This window comes from Microcaecilia unicolor, chromosome 9, assembly GCF_901765095.1.
Source record: "Microcaecilia unicolor chromosome 9, aMicUni1.1, whole genome shotgun sequence".
Lineage (NCBI taxonomy): Eukaryota > Metazoa > Chordata > Amphibia > Gymnophiona > Siphonopidae > Microcaecilia > Microcaecilia unicolor.
In genome coordinates this window covers 228,026,727-228,043,489 of record NC_044039.1, presented here as the reverse complement: position 1 = coordinate 228,043,489, position 16,763 = coordinate 228,026,727, and the positions used below count along the sequence as shown (strand labels likewise).

Genomic DNA, 16,763 nt, shown 5'->3' with positions numbered 1-16,763 from the left:
TTTTGATATTTATAGAATAAGTAGCATAAAATGTATTGTACTTTTTTGGATCTTGTTGGGCTGTATAGAGAGAGGTGTGACCAGCAGAAGAAAGGGAGTGTTGATGCCCCAGTATAAGTCATTGGTGAGGCCCCAACTGGAGTATTGTGTTCAGTTTTGGAGGCCGTATCTTGCTAAGGATGTAAAAAGAATCGAAGCGGTGCAAACAAAAGCTACGAGAATGGTATGGGATTTGCATTACAAGACATACGAGGAGAGACTTGCTGACCTAAACATGTATACCCTGGAGGAAAGGAGAAACAGGGGTGATACGATACAGACAGGTATTAATCCACAAACGAACCTTTTCTGGAGATACGAAGGCGGTAGAACAAGAGGACATGAAATGAGATTGAAGGGGGGCAGACTCAAGAAAAATGTCAGGAAGTATTTTTTCACGGAGAGAGTGGTGGATGCTTGGAATGCTCTCCCGCGGGAGGTGGTGGAGATGAAAACGGTAACGGAATTCAAACATGCGTGGGATAAACATAGGAATCCTGTTCAGAAGAAATGGATCCTCAGGAGCTTAGCCGAGATTGGATAACAGAGCCGGTAGTGGGAGGCGGGGCTAGTGCTGGGCAGACTTATACGGTCTGTGCCAGAGCCGATGGTGGGAGGCGGGGATAGTGCTGGGCAGACTTGTACGGTCTGTGCCCTGAAAAAGACAGGTACAAATCAAGGTAAGGTATACACAAAAAACTGGCACATTTCTTGGGCAGACTGGATGGACCGTGCAGGTCTTTTTCTGCCGTCATCTACTATGCTACTATGTTACTTGTTGACCTGGATTGGACCGCTAGATGACCAAAGGGAAAAAGGAGCAATCAGGGAACACAAAGCTATAGCGAAGAGATTAAATAAATTCTTTGCTTTGGTCTTCAAAGAGGAAAATTTGGGAGAGATATCACTGCCAGAAATGGTATTCAAGGCTGATGAGTCAGAGAAACTGAAATGAAATCTCTATAAACCTGGAAGATGTAATGGCTCAATTTGACAAACTGAAGAGTAGCAATCTCCTGGACCGGATGGTATTCATCCCAGAGTACTGATAGAATTGAAAAATGACTTGTGGAACTATTGTTAGTAATATGTAAATTATCTTTACAATCAAGCACGGTACTGGAAGATTGGAGGGTGGCCAATGTAACTCTGACTTTAGTGGAATTAGAAAAGATACAGAGAAGGGCGACAAAAATGATAAAGAGGGTGGGACAACATCCCTATGGGGAAAGGCTAAAGTGGCTATGGCTCTTCAGCTTGGAGAAAAGACGGCTGAGAGGAAATATGACAGAGGTCTATAAAATAATGAGTGGAGTGGAAAGGGTAGATGTGAATTGCTTGTTTACTCTTTCCAAAAATACTAGGACTAGAGAGGCACACAATGAAGCTACAGAGTAGCAAGTTTAAAAGAAATCAGAGAAAATATTTCTTCACTCAACTTGTAATTAAACTCTAGAACTTGTTGCCAGATGTGGTAAAAGCAGTTAGCTTAGCAGGGTTTAAAAAAAGGTTTGGATGGCAACATAAAGAAGTTCATAAACCATTATTAAGAGAGACTTGGGGAAAATACACTGCTTATTTCTAGGATACAAAACCAAAGATGGTAGAATATAAGGCAAAAGTGCCAAAATGTTTCAGAATAGGTTGTTACGGGGAAGTCTCATATGGTCACCGGGGCAACTCTTTGCACTGATAAGGTGTACCCCTATTTGGTGACGATTTTAATCACAAACATAAGTACATAAGTAATGCCACACTGGGAAAAGACCAAGGGTCCATCGAGCCCAGCATCCTGTCCACGACAGCGGCCAATCCAGTCCAAGGGCACCTGGCAAGCTTCCCAAACGTACAAACATTCTATACATGTTATTCCTGAAATTGTGGATTTCTCCCAAGTCCATTTAGTAGCGGTTTATGGACTTGTCCTTTAGGTAGTGGCATAGCAAGGGCGGGGCGGTGGTCCACCCCAGGTGTCAACGGGTGGGGGGGGGGGTGCTCCGCTCCGTCCATCCACACCCCCCCCTTGACATGGAACCGCCTCCACACCCACCCCCCCGACGCAGTCCCAACCTACCAACCAGGTTCCAACTCTGTCCACCTCCAGCGTGGCGGCGCCGCCTCCCCCCCCCCCGACGCAGTCTCCACCTGCCAACCAGGTTCCAGCTCCGTTCACCTCAGCATGGCGCCTCGCATCTGCAGCGCTGCTCTAAAAAGAAGAAAATTGCCTCGTCGTCGGCCCTTCCCTCACTGTGTCCCGCCCTCTGACATAACTTCCTATTTCCTCGAGGGCGGGACACAGTGAGGGAAGGGCCGCCGCGAGGCGATTTTCTTCTTTTTACAGCAGCGCTGCAGATGCGAGGCGCCACGCTGAGGTGGACAGAGCTAGAACCTGGTTGGCAGGTGGGGTCTGCATCGGGGGGGGGGGGAGGGGTGAGCAGTGGCGATCCACCCTGGGTGTCAGGCAACCACGGCACGCCACTGTCTTTAGGAAACCATCTAACCCCTTTTTAAACACTGCCAAGCTAACCGCCTTCACCACGTTCTCCGCAACGAATTTCAGAGTTTAATTACGCGTTGGGTGAAGAAACATTTTCTCAGATTTGTTTTAAATTTACTACACTGTAGTTTCATCGCATGCCCCCCTAGTATTTTTGGACTGCCCCAAACCTTCCTCAGTGTGTGGTATACAAAAAAATGTTTTATTTTTATCTTTTTTAAGAGTCTTTTTAGTTTTTATTTTATTAATTCAATCTTCTTTGTTACTGTTTCTCACTGTACTTCAACAGCGCTTCATAAATTCCACACATATTTTCAAACTCATAGTAACATAGTAGATGACGGCAGAAAAAGACCTGCACGGTCCATCCAGTCTGCCCAAGACAAACTCATATGTGTATACCTTACCTTGAATTTGTACCTGTCCTTTTCAGGGCACAGACCATATAAGTCTGCCCAGCAGTATTTCCCGCCTCCCAACCACCAGTCCCGCCTCCCATCACCGGCTCTGGTACAGACCGTATAAGTCTGCCCTCCCCTATCCTCGCCTCCCAACCACTACCCCCTCTTCCCCCCATCTGCTCCGCCACCCAATTTCAGCTAAGCTTCTGAGGATCCATTCCTTCTGCACAGGATTCCTCTATGCATATCCCACGCATGTTTGAACTCCGTTACCGTTTTCACCTCCACCACCTCCCGCGGGAGGGCATTCCAAGCGTCCACCACCCTCTCCGTGAAAAAATACTTCCTGACATCTTTCCTGAGTCTGCCCCCCTTCAATCTCATTTCATGTCCTCTCGTTCTACCGCCTTCCCATCTCCGGAAAAGATTCGTTTACGGATTAATACCTTTCAAATATTTGAACGTCTGTATCATATCACCCCTGTTCCTCCTTTCCTCCAGGGTGTACATGTTCAGGTCAGCAAGCCTCTCTTCATACGTCTTGGAACGTAAATCCCATACCATCCTCGTAGCTTTTCTTTGCACCGCTTCCATTTTTTTAACATCCTTCGCAAGATACGGCCTCCAAAACTGAACACAATACTCCAGGTGGGGCCTCACTAACGTCTTATACAAGGGCATTAAAACCTCCTTTCTTCTGCTGGTCACTCCTCTCTCTATACAGCCTAGCAATCTTCTAGCTACTGCCACCGCCTTGTCGCACTGTTTCGTCGCCTTCAGGTCCTCAGATACTATCACCCCAAGATCCCTCTCCCCGCCTAACACATACGTCTCCCTTGGATTTCTACTCCCTAAGTGCATCACTTTGCATTTCTTCGCATTGAATTTTAATTGCCAAACGATAGACCATTCTTCTAGCTTCTTCAGATCTTTTTTCATGTATTCCACACCCTCTGGGGTGTCCACTCTGTTGGAAATCTTGGTGTCATCCGCAAAAAGGCAAACTTTTCCTTGTAACCCTTCGGCAATGTCACTCACAAATATATTGAACAGAATCGGCCCCAGCACCGATCCCTGAAGCACTCCACTACTCACCTTTCCTTCCTCCGAGCGAACTCCATTCACCACCACCCTCTGGCGTCTGTCCGTCAACCAGTTCCTAATCCAGTTCACCACTTCGTGTCCTATCTTCAGGCCGTCTAGTTTATTTAAGAGCCTCCTGTGGGGAACCGTGTCGAAAGCCTTGCTGAAATCTAAGTAGATGACGTCCATAGCACGTCCTTGATTTAATTCTCCTGTCACCCAGTCAAAGAATTCAATGAGATTCGTTTGGCACGATTTCCCTTTGGTGAAACCATGTTGTCTCGGATCTTGCAACTTATTGGTACGGTAGAAATGCCCTATCATTCCTTGCTAATGGAGGTAGCTTAACAACACTTATCTGCATGCAATCCCAGGTGCAGCTGCAATCCCGACACAGGAGAGAGAGAGAGAAAGAGAAGGCACAGGGAGGCACAGGAGAGAGAGAGAGAGAAAAAGAGAAGGCACAGGGGGGCACAGAAGAGAGAGAAAGAGAGAGAGAGAAAGAGAAGGCACAGGGGGGCACAGAAGAGAGAGAGAGAGAGAAAGAGAAGGCACAGGGGGGCACAGGAGAGAGAGAGAGAAAGAGAAGGCACGGGGGCACAGGAGAGAGGGAGAGAGAGAGAAGGCACGGGGGGGGCACAGAAGAGAGGGAGAGAGAGAGAAGGCACGGGGGGGCACAGGAGAGAGGGAGAGAGAGAGAGAAGGCACGGGGGGCACAGAAGAGAGGGAGAGAGAGAGAAGGCACGGGGGGGCACAGGAGAGAGGGAGAGAGAGAGAAGGCACGGGGGGGGGGCACAGGAGAGAGAGAGAAAGAGAAGGCATGGGGGGCACAGGAGAGAGAGGGAGAGAAAGAGAAGGCACGGGGGGGCACAGGAGAGAGACAGAGAGAAGGCACGGGGGGGCACAGGAGGGAGAGAGAGAGAGAAAGAGAAGGCACAGGGGGGAGACAGAGAGAGAGAGAGAGAGAGAGAGAGAGAGAAAGAGAAGGCACAGGGGGGGCACAGGAGGGAGAGAGAGAGAAAGAGAAGGCACAGGGGGGCACAGGAGGGAGACAGAGAGAGAGAAAGAAAGAGAAGGCACAGTGGGGCACAGAAGAGAGAGAGAAGGCACAGGGGGGCACAGAAGAGAGAGAGAGAGAAGGCACAGGGGGGCACAGGAGAGAGAGAGAAGGCACAGGGGGGCACAGGAGAGAGAGAAGGCACAGGGGGACACAGGAGAGAGAGAGAGAGAGAATGGGTGAAGGCAACCTCATCTCATGACCTCTAGTTCTACCGCTTCCCTGACTCTGAAAAAGATTAATTTGCATATTACTACTTTTTAAATATTTAAGCATCTGTATCATATTCCCCCCATCCCTCCTTTCCTCTAGCATATACATATTGAAGTCTTCAAGTCTCCTCTCGTACATCTTTTGGAATAAGCTCATCATTTTTGTCACCTTCTTCTGAACTGCCTTGTCTTTTGATGTCCTTAGCGAGGCAGAATTTAACACAATACTCCAAATGGGGCGTCACAAACAGCCTGTACAAAGGCAGTAACAACTCCTTTCTTCTACTGGATATGTCTCTCTATGCAGCCTAGCATCCTTCCAGCCACAGCTACTGCCTTGTCACATTGTTTCGCTGTCTTAAAATCCATCAACACTATCATCCCAAAGTCCCTCTCCTGGTCTATACTTAGCCTCTTTTGGGTTTCTACACCCCATGTGCATCACTCAATACTTATTTGCATTAAAATTTGTAACTGCCAAAGATTAGACCATTCTAATCTTTTTACATCACTTCTCACGTTGTCCCACTCTGTTGAAAAGCTTTGTGTCATGCACAAAAAAGCAAACTTTCCCTTCTAACTCTTTGGCATATTGTCACTCACAAACATGTTGAATCCAGAATTCTGTTTTAGCATTACCCCAAGTCAGTGGTCTCCAACCTTTTTCCATTTAAAGGACTAAAGCTCCGGGGGCCACCAAAATATTTCATGCTTATACATATAAACCTATACTAGTTAAATACTACTGAATTTTTAAACTGCCTTTACTTGCTTTATCAGACCAGGTATTAAAACATTAATTCTACAACACTTCAAGGATATGTTTTAAAAACTCACTTTATTTTGGCTTGTCAACATTAGGACCTGGTTCTATTTAAGATTTTATATATGTATTTTGTTTTACTGTGTTTCTGTTACCGGTATTAGTTTGAAGGATTGGTTCATTTGGGGCCATTAAATTTTGTAACAATGTACAATGAGACACCGGAATGGACGTTTGAGAGATTGCAGTTACTATATCAAGTGATCATTAAACATGAAATATTGATTCTTCAACACAGATGGGATATATTTAAACTCAGATAAAAACTTCTTTATGTATAAATCCCATATTTTAAAACCTCATGTATAAAATGTCTTATCATCCCAACCCTGTGGTTTTTAAATATGGGCTTTATACACAAAGAAGTCTTTTAAGAGCCAGAGTGGAGGCCTTGGAGGGTCGTTGCCCCAATTCTCGCCTACTAACTACAGCCACACCGTGTCCCCTTCAGCTCTTCCCCCTCCTCACCCGCTCTGCATAAGTCCGTAGTTCATCAGCCCGGGCCCAGGTGGTTTCGATTCTCTCATGTCGGACCAGACCAGTAAGAAGGTTCCGCAACATATCCATCCTGGATCGAGGACCGAGCCCGAAGCGTCGCCCCACCCGCCCATGCGAGATGAACACAGCTGCGGAAAGACGCATAATAATAACTACCCGCTACAAACAACCGTCGTAGATCCCTACACGCAGCAGCAGGACAGGTCAGCTTGCTAGACGAACCGGACGTGACGCACTTCTTCTGCGCCGCGCAACGGATGTGACGTCTGGTGCAGCACTGGCAGGGCTTCTTCTTCTCAGCGCTTGGCTCTGCTTTTGGTGAGTTGAAAAACCTGAGAAAGGTAGGAAGGGATTAGTCTCCTGACTCTGCCTCCAATCCTGCGTTTGTAGCATTAATGCTGAACTTATTGAGGGCTGAAGAACAGCAGAATTTTATCCTTCTTCAGGCAAGAGCAAAGGGACTTTAGTGGCGGCGGGAGGGGGACAACCAGGGCAGGTGGAGTGCATTTTTGCTGCGAAGGAGTCAAATTTCTTCGGTTCTGCTGCCGGTAGTCTCCACCACGATTTCTCGCTTTACATTTACGGTTAATGTCATTCTTGCATACGTTTTGTGTAATTATTTGTCAACATAGAATATTCATAAGAACAGAAGAGAAGCCATACTGGGTCAGACCAATGGTCCATCTAGCCCAGTATCCTGTTTCCAAACGGTGACCAAGCCAGATCACAAATAACTGGCAGCAGGGGCGTAGCCAGACAACAGATTTTGGGTGGGCCTAGGCGAGAATTGGTTGGGCACAAAGTGTTCTCTCCTCCCCCCCCCCCCCAAAAAAAAAAAAAAAATTTATCTCAGCTGGTGGGAAAATGCTTCTTTCCACCTTGGCAGCAGGCGTGCACTGAAAACTGAGCATGCGCAGGTGCCGGTGTTGTGGAGAGTATAGTTTTTGTTACCATCAGGGGGAAATCTTCAGCGGACGGAGCTTGGGATTCCCACCAGTTACCACTAAACATGTGCTACTGTTGGGTGGGCCTGAGCCATAAATGGGTGGGCCCTGGCCCACCCAAGCCCACCTGTGGCTACGCCACTGACTGGCAGAAACCCAATTAGCAGCAACATTCCATGCTACCAATCCTGGGGCAAGCATGTCTGTTACAATAGCAGACTATGGACTTTTCATCAAGGAACATATCTATACCTTTTTAAAACCCAGATATGCTAACACTGTTACCACATTCTCCAGCAAAGAGTTTCAGAACTTAACTATTTGTTGAATGAAAAAATATTTCCTCCTATTTCTATAATCTATTTAGGAAGGATAGAGAGGGTCGTAAAGGTGGAGGAGTAGCTCTATATGTGAGAAATGATATCACGGCAGCCGAAATGACAGGGACCTGGGGAAAGGAAGAAGCGATATGGATCACCTTAAAGAGAGATGATAGAACCTCTGTCCACGTGGGTGTTGTCTACAGACCTCCGACACAATTGGAGGAATTACATAAAGACCTGATTGCAGATATTCAAAAGTTGGGAAACAAGAGAGAGGTGCTGTTGCTGGAAGATTTCAATCTGCCGGATGTAGCTTGGAAGGTTCCATCTGCGGAATCGGAAAGAAGTAGAGGGATCATGGATGCTTTCCAAAGTGTTTTGCTCAGACAAATGGTGACGGAACCCACAAGGGAGGGAGCGACGCTGGATCTGGTGCTCACAAATGGGGATAGCGTGTCAAATATCCGAGTGAGTGCCCACCTGGGCAGCAGTGACTATCAAGCAGTTTGGTTTGTTATAACAGCTAAAGTGGAGAGCAGCCACTCAAAACTCAAAGTCCTGGATTTCAAGCGTGCTGACTTTAGTAAAATGGGGGAATACCTGAGGAAGGAGATGATGGGCTGGGAGGAAGGACAGTGGTCCAGGCTGAAAGAAGCTATAAATAGGGCCACGAACCTTTATGTAAGGAAAGTAAATAAAAGCAAGAAAAAAAAAGGAAACCAGTATGGTTCTCCAAGCAAGTGGTTGAGAAAATAAAGGCTAAAGAGGTGGCATTCCAGAAATACAGAAAAACTCAAGAAAAGGAACACAGGGAGGAATACCGGATGAAACTGAAAGAAGCCAAGAGAGAGATACATCTGGTGAAAGTGGAAGAACAAATGGCTAGAAATGTAAGGAGGGGTGACAAATTTCTTCAGGTATATTAGTGAAAGGAGAATGACTGAAAAGGGAATTGTGAGACTAAAAGATACTGCGAACCGCTTTGTGGAAAATGATGAAGAAAAAACAAATTTGCTAAATAGATACTTTTGTTCTGTATTCACAGAAGAAAATCCTGGAGAAGGAACGCGATGGACTGGAAAAAGTACAAATGAGAATGAAGTGGATAGAGCACCGTTCATGGAAGAGAGTGTGTGTGAACAACTTGAAAAGCTAAAGGTGGACAAAGCCATGGGACCGGACGGGATACACCGCAGATATTGAGGGAGCTCAGAGAGGTTTGGGCAGGTCCTCTTAAAGATTTGGTTAATATATCCTTGCAGACAGGAGAGGTTCCGAGGGATTAGAGAACGGCGGAGGTGGTCCCTCTTCACAAAAGTGATAGGGAAGAAGCTGGAAACTACAGGACGGTAAGCCTCACTTCGGTTATTGGAAAAGTAATGGAAGCGATGCTGAAGGAAAGGATAGTGAATTTCCTGGAAGCCAATAAGTTGCAAGATCCGAGACAACATGGTTTTACCAAAGGGAAATCGTGCCAAACGAATCTCATTGAGTTCTTTGATTGGGTGACAGGAGAATTGAATAAGGAACGAGCTATGGACTGAAGAGACGGCTAGACGAATTTCATATTTAATATAAAAAATTTACTCATTTGTTTAGTGTACAAGCTGATTACCATCAATAGGGGTAGTCAGGAAGCATTTCTGTACTCAAAACACATCTACACACACAAGCAATATACAGCAAGCTTAAGGCAAATCAAAAATGCTATAGACAGACAAAGAAAAATTCAAAATGCTTACTACCTCTTTGTTCCCCTCTAGTTTTATACCAGGCCTCTGACTAATTCTCTCATACAACATTCCTGTGCAAGTCTCTGAATACCACAAACTGTTAATCATGTGCAGAACATCTGCTTTCTATTACCCCCCTACCTTCTAGCCCACAGACTTTCTGGAGCCTGCCTTTGGCTAATGTGTTGCCACATTCTTTTCATGCCTCAGGAGGGTTAGTGTTAAAACAGCTTGTTGTAATCATGGAGCTTTCCACTCCGCATTTTTCATACTTTTATTCAACAAATCTTTCATACTTTTGTTCAACAAATCCTCCCTTTTGAGGCCTGGTATTCCAGGACTCAAACATCTGTTTTAGCTCCAGTCTGTTCCTTACCTCCCTTCTAAATTTCCTCCCCCCTTTGTTTGTGGCATTCAGTTTCTGCACGCTTTTTCAATATTTTTGGCTGACATATTAAAGTTCTATTTATTCTTGATTTAAACAGATTCAATTGTACTAGGGTACAAAATTTATATCTCTTGAGGTATATAATTTATAGGACAGTGAGCTTCATCACAGGGGAATACACTGTCATTCATTCTTACTTTTCATTAGCTGATGTGGCATTAAAAATTACACAAATTAAAAGCATAACATTCATTGAATCAGTTGTTACAACATTCTGCATGTAAGTGCACTTTATCGGGGGAATGTGTTTAGTTGTCATACTATTAATCAGACACCAATATGATGTCTGTGGGCACTTGTCCATAAGCAAGGCTTGCTTATAAATAGTCTCATTTGTCCAATGAAGGTTTTCATCATCCCTTACATAGGTATTATTGGGATCACAGTCATGGTGCCCACTCAATTTTATTATTGTAGTCCCATACATCATAGCTGGCAAGGACAAGGATGTGGGCACATATGATACAATCAGTCAAATTCAACATCTTGGCCGCTGCAACAAGTCTATTATCATATGTGTTCATTGTCCATTAACAAACAACAACAGTCCAATACCATCATGTTTATTCTTTGTCCACTTCAATATTATTAGTTCGTCGAATATCTGATAAATGTATCCAAGAAGTATGACCTTCCAAACGGGCAGCAGTCTGAGTAAGGGCCGTGATAGCAAAAGGTCCTACATACACAGGATCCTTCCATGTTTTATGTGTAAAGTTCTTTCGTAGTACTAAATCACCTACTTTAAAAGCACAAACATCATTAGTAGTCCCTGCCTGTGATGCTACATTTGTTCGGATCATATCACTTGTCAGGTTCAACATAGGTTGTAGCTTTTGCCAGTACTGAGCTGTGCTATCAGTACTTGCTGTCTGCATCGGGAAGAAATGACGTCCTGTCTGAATTTGGAATGGGGTCAATTTAGTACGCCCATTAGGTTGGGCCCTTATAACCATCAAAGCTAATGGTAACAAATCAAGCCAGGTATATGGTTTACCTGCTGTTTCCTTGTTTAAAGCCTTCAGTAATACTCTCAATTTAGTTTTTAAAATACCATTGTAGCGCTCCACCAAACCATTGGAGGTGGGGCGATACACTGATACTTTTCTGTGTGTTAAACCCATAATCGTTTCCATTTCTTTCAACACACTGTTATTAAAATGTGTCCCGTTATCAGAAATTATTCTAGACGGACACCCATGTCTTGGCATAATATGAGTTACCAGGCATTGTACCACTTCATGTGCTGTCTCCCTTTTACATGGAAATGCTTCTATCCACCTTGAAAAAGCATCCACCCAAACTAACAAATACCTTTTTCCCTGCACTGGAACAATCATATCAGTGAAATCCATATACCATTCTTTTGCTGGGCCTTCTGGTATTGGAAGTGTCCCAGGTGATATTTTAGGACCTCGTTTAGGTATGTTAATATTACATACCATGCAATTCTGCACAACCTGTTGAATCAAGTTATCAATTTTCAAGGTCCAAAACCTTTGTTCAAACTGTTGCCTCATTGTTTCCTTATTCCAATGCATGGTTGCATGCCACTCAGCCAATACCTTAATCACCTGACTCATTGGCATACAAGGTAATCCTTCTTCTGCATTAAACCATTCACTTCCCAATTTCATACATCCTCTCTTCAACCATTTTTCACTTTCCTGTCCCTCTGGCTGCCACATTTCAATCTTATCTACATTCGTAAGTGGCCCTTCCTGTGTCTGTCTAGTATTATACAAAATCTTTTCACTTTGCTTAACCACCTCCGTTGCTGCTGCATCAGCCATTGCATTACCTAGTGCCTCAAAGGTTGGCCTTTCAGTGTGGGCCGGGGTCCACACAACTGCAGTTTTTCTACCTTCACATTCCCTTTTTGCCAAAATTTCAAACAGCAATTTCCAATATGTGTAATGTTGTAGATTTTTACCTGCACTGGTTATCATCCCCCTACGCTGCCATTTTAATATATGATACTGTAGTGAACTTGCAACGTAACCACTATCAGTATATATAGTGACATTTTGAGTCATATCAGTGTGTTGTAAGGCCGTAATAACGGCTAAAAGTTCAGCATGCTGTGCAGTATGATCAGGAGGGGTTTATATTGTACTTGCATTATCTTTCTTAGATTCTCATCTACCTGCACGCAGGCAAAGCCTGCAACAGTCCTTTCACAAGCTCCATCTGTAAACCATATTAACCCATCAGATAAGGGTTCAAAAGTAAGACAGTGAAATGTAGGGATTTCTATAGTATCGATCTCACCCTTTTGATCGACAGGAAAAAGCAGATCTATCTTATTTCTCTGTTCTTTAGTTAATGGTATTATTCTTATATCTTGTCCTAAAAGTACTGCTTGATATTTTCCAAATCTAGTGGCTGTCAATGCTGTCTGGCTAGGGCTCAACAGCGTTTTAATCGTGTGGTTAGTATGTATTACAATAGGAACAAAAGGCATTTGTGCCCTCCATTTGCCTACTGCAGCCACTATAGCTGTCAGTAACTTTGGTATTTCTTTCATTCCCTTTTCCACATGATTAAAAGAGCCTGACAAAAAAGCTACTGGTGTATTTACTTCATTATTTTGATTAATCATAGCTGCCCAACTGTTTCCCATGTCTTTTACCCACAGATGCACAGGTGATTGGATATCTATTACTGCTAACGGTCCTGGGGATAACAAATCCCTCACAATCTTAGCCAATATTATCTTATCCTGCTCTTCCAATACAATTAATGTATTCTTTGGTGTGGCTGCGGGCAGTTTCAAATGTTTATAAAGTCTCATTACTTTTTGTGTATAATTTGGTATCCATTGTCTGCAGTAATTTAACATTCCCAAAACAGCACGTAACTGGGTAACTGTTTGCGGTACCGGAGTCTCATTTAAAATAGATATAACTTCCGGTATAATGACCTTATGTTCTGCTGAAACATTTTGTCCTAAAAAGGTGACAGTAGACTGAGCTATAACACATTTTTCCCTGTTACATTTATATCCTAACTCTCCTAATAACAAAAATAATTTTCTAGTCCATTCTAGGCATTCTGCTTCAGTCTCAGCAGACAGTAGAATATCATCTACATAGACAAACAATGACACCGTGTCAGGCAATTGACTCCTGAAATCCTTTAAATCCATCATTAGTTGTTTTGAGAATACCGATGGACTATCAGTAAAGCCTTGTGGCATTCTAGTCCACCGATATGCCTCATTCTGTACTATAAATGACGTCAAATCCCTAGACTCTGGATGAAGAGGTATTGAAAAGAATGCATTAGACAAGTCAATAACAGTGTTATATGCATATATATTCTGGGTATGCAAAAGAGTAGCAGGATTTGCACAAATCGGAAATTGATTTCTTGTAACCTCATTTAGCTCTCTTAAATCATGTACTATCCTTACATTGTTTTCTCCTTTTGGGACCGGAAACAATGGGGTATTATACGGGGATACTGAAGGTTCAATAATACCACATTTCAATAATTTACCAATGTGTTCCAGGGTTTTGGATACTAATTTAGGTCGTATGGGGTAAGGGTCTTGCTTCGGCCCCTGTGCCCCTTCTATTAATTCTATCTTATGGGGTTTTGCATTTATGGCTAGTCCATATGGTGAATCACTTGTACTCCAAATATGTTGTGGTAATTCTTCCATAACCTTTACTTTATTTTCATTATTCAACTGTTGGACCATAGTGAGCAAACTTGGTATTTCTTTATTTCCAAAATCTAAACACAATCCTAATTGAGACAATAAGTCTCTACCACACAAATTTACTGGGCAATCAGGTGCCACTAAGAAGGGTACCACAGCCTCCCTTGAACCGTGCGGTTGGCATTCCAAGCGCACCAGAGTGGGTTCTGTTAGCCTTTTTCTTTGTTCTATCCCCGTAAATCCCACTGTTGTTCTATACTGATTTGAAAGCTTAACTCCCAGTGGTTTTACACACAACACAGAGGTACTCGCCCCTGTATCTATCAAAAATCTCACAGGAGTTCCATATTTTCCAATTGTCAATGTAATAAAGGGTTCCCTTGTGTCTAATCTGAAAATCATTCCCTCTTCCTGACACGAGTTTGCTTCCAGTCAATAGCATTGGTCTGGAGTATTCTGCCAAGTTGGAAAGGCATTTACAGTGCCTTGTCTCTGTACTGCAGCCCCTGGTCCCTGTGATTGCATCGCCGGCTGCTGTAAGGCAGTCTGCGGGGCACTCACAGGCATCCCTACTACTTGTGGCATCAATCCTTGCTGCGTCTGCATTTGTACTTGGGGCATTCCTGCATTCTGATAACATTCTGAAGCATAGTGACCAAATTGCTGACAAATCATATTGTTCAGATGTTATTAAAGATTTTAAATCACCTCTTCTATTAGACCTACACACAGAACTAGCTAGTGACTAATTCAAACCAGATGATCTCTTAACACTGCAGGAATCTCACTTAAAAAAGGGTTAAATAAAATTAAATTGCAAAGACATTCCACATAGAGAACTAGAAACAGAATAACACATATTTTAAAATAAACAGAGATCAGAATTCCCTATAAGACAAAGAACTTATTTAATTCTAATCTAAAACAATCTTTTAAAAGGAACAAAACAAATTTCAGTTCTTCCTGACCTTTCTAACCTGTACACCCGAGAAATCAAAAACAGATGACATTCCTCAACCTTCAGGCTGAACCAAAGGCTGATTTTCCTGTTCTCGCTGTATTTTTTCTACATCTGCATGAAAAAGATCTGCTGCTACAGAAAATAAATTCCAAATTGTAAGATGCTGTTCTAAACTTTTCTTCTGCCTAGTTTTATTTTTATTTTCTTGTAAGTAGCTCAGGAGAGATAATAATTTTGGACGATCAAACGATCCATACTGAGACCAGCTCAACACAGAATCTTTTGCATCATGTATTTTTTCAATCTGTTTTTTTTCTAACGGGAATAATTCTATGACATGCTGCAAAGGGGAGCATTTTTTTGAACTATCTAAATCTAAATACATAGCATATACAGGAGGCTTTTCTTTCTTATCTGCCCCTTTCCCTTTCATTGTATTCTGACTATTACAATTTCTCCTATAGAGCCACAACCTACAAAAATATACTACTGCACCTAAACCAAGAAAATATACAAAACAGAAAACTACAAAACTAAACAAATACCACTAAGTCCACAATGTAAGCTTACTCACGCGTCTTCTTATTTCTCTTTAGCAAGCCCAGGAGTCCGTCACCTGTATGTCCACTTCAGTAGTTTGATCAATCCCACATCAGTGGAGCACAGAAATCATCAGGTTTAAACAACGCTTGCTTTGCTTTCAATCCTGTAAAAAACTTCATTAACAACAACTTAATTTGTCCTTCGTCTCGCCTTCTCTTTTCCGTGTGCGGCCTACTCCTGGCTGGCTCGCCACTTGAAGAGACGGCTAGACGAATTTCATATTTAATATAAAAAATTTACTCATTTGTTTAGTGTACAAGCTGATTACCATCAATAGGGGTAGTCAGGAAGCATTTCTGTACTCAAAACACATCTACACACACAAGCAATATACAGCAAGCTTAAGGCAAATCAAAAATGCTATAGACAAAGAAAAATTCAAAATGCTTACTACCTCTTTGTTCCCCTCTAGTTTTATACCGGGCCTCTGACTAATTCTCTCATACAACATTCCTGTGCAAGTCTCTGAATACCACAAACTGTTAATCATGTGCAGAACATCTGCTTTCTATTACCCCCCTACCTTCTAGCCCACAGACTTTCTGGAGCCTGCCTTTGGCTAATGTGTTGCCACATTCTTTTCATGCCTCAGGAGGGTTAGTGTTAAAACAGCTTGTTGTAATCATGGAGCTTTCCACTCCGCATTTTTCATACTTTTATTCAACAAATCTTTCATACTTTTGTTCAACAGGACGTAATCTACTTAGATTTCAGCAAAGCTTTTGACACGGTTCCCCACAGGAGGCTTAAATAAACTGGATGGGCTGAAGATAGGACCCGAAGTGGTGAACTGGATTAGGAACTGGTTGACGGACAGACGCCAGAGGGTGGTGGTGAATGGAATTCGCTCGGAGGAGGGAAAGGTGAGTAGTGGAGCGCCTCAAGGATCGGTGCTGGGGCCGATTCTGTTCAATATATTTGTGAGTGACATTGCCAAAGAGTTAGAAGGTAAAGTTTGCCTATTTGCGGATGATACTAAGATCTGTAACAGAGTGGACACCCGGGAGGGAGTGGAAAACATGAAGAAGGATCTGAGGAAGCTAGAAGAATGGTCTAAGGTTTGGCAATTAAAATTCAATGCGAAGAAATGCAAAGTGATGCACTTAGGGAATAGGAATCCACGGGAGACATATGTGTTAGGCAGGGAGAGTCTGATAGGTACGGACGGGGAGAGGGATCTTGGGGTGATAGTGTCTGAAGATTTGAAGGCGACGAAACAGTGTGACAAGGCGGTGGCCGTAGCTAGAAGGTTGTTAGTCTGTTTAGAGAGAGGTGTGACCAGCAGAAGAAAGGGGGTGTTGATGCCCCTGTATAAGTCGTTGGTGAGGCCCCACCTAGAGTATTGTGTTCAGTTTTGGAGGCCATATCTTGCTGAGGATGTAAAAAGAATTGAAGTGGTGCAAAGAAAAGCTACGAGAATGGTATGGGATTTGCGTTACAAGACGCATGAGGAGAGACTTGCTGAACTACACAT

The 16,763-nt window shown here is 43.4% G+C and overlaps 2 protein-coding genes across 2 annotated transcripts in view; one reads left to right on the top strand and one right to left on the bottom strand.

Annotated features, from left to right (window-relative positions):
- Nucleotides 1–6,849, bottom strand: part of MRPL17 (mitochondrial ribosomal protein L17) — a 31,082-nt gene extending 24,233 nt beyond the window's left edge. The window contains exon 1 of the mRNA XM_030214203.1: nucleotides 6,581–6,849. Coding sequence (XP_030070063.1) covers nucleotides 6,581–6,754 — 174 coding nt within the window. The 5' untranslated portion in view covers nucleotides 6,755–6,849. The remainder of the gene's footprint in view (nucleotides 1–6,580) is intronic.
- A 16-nt stretch (nucleotides 6,850–6,865) lies between these two features.
- Nucleotides 6,866–16,763, top strand: part of ZNF410 (zinc finger protein 410) — a 225,783-nt gene continuing 215,885 nt past the window's right edge. The window contains exon 1 of the mRNA XM_030214204.1: nucleotides 6,866–6,928. The gene's annotated coding sequence lies outside the window, so the exon portion shown is untranslated. The remainder of the gene's footprint in view (nucleotides 6,929–16,763) is intronic.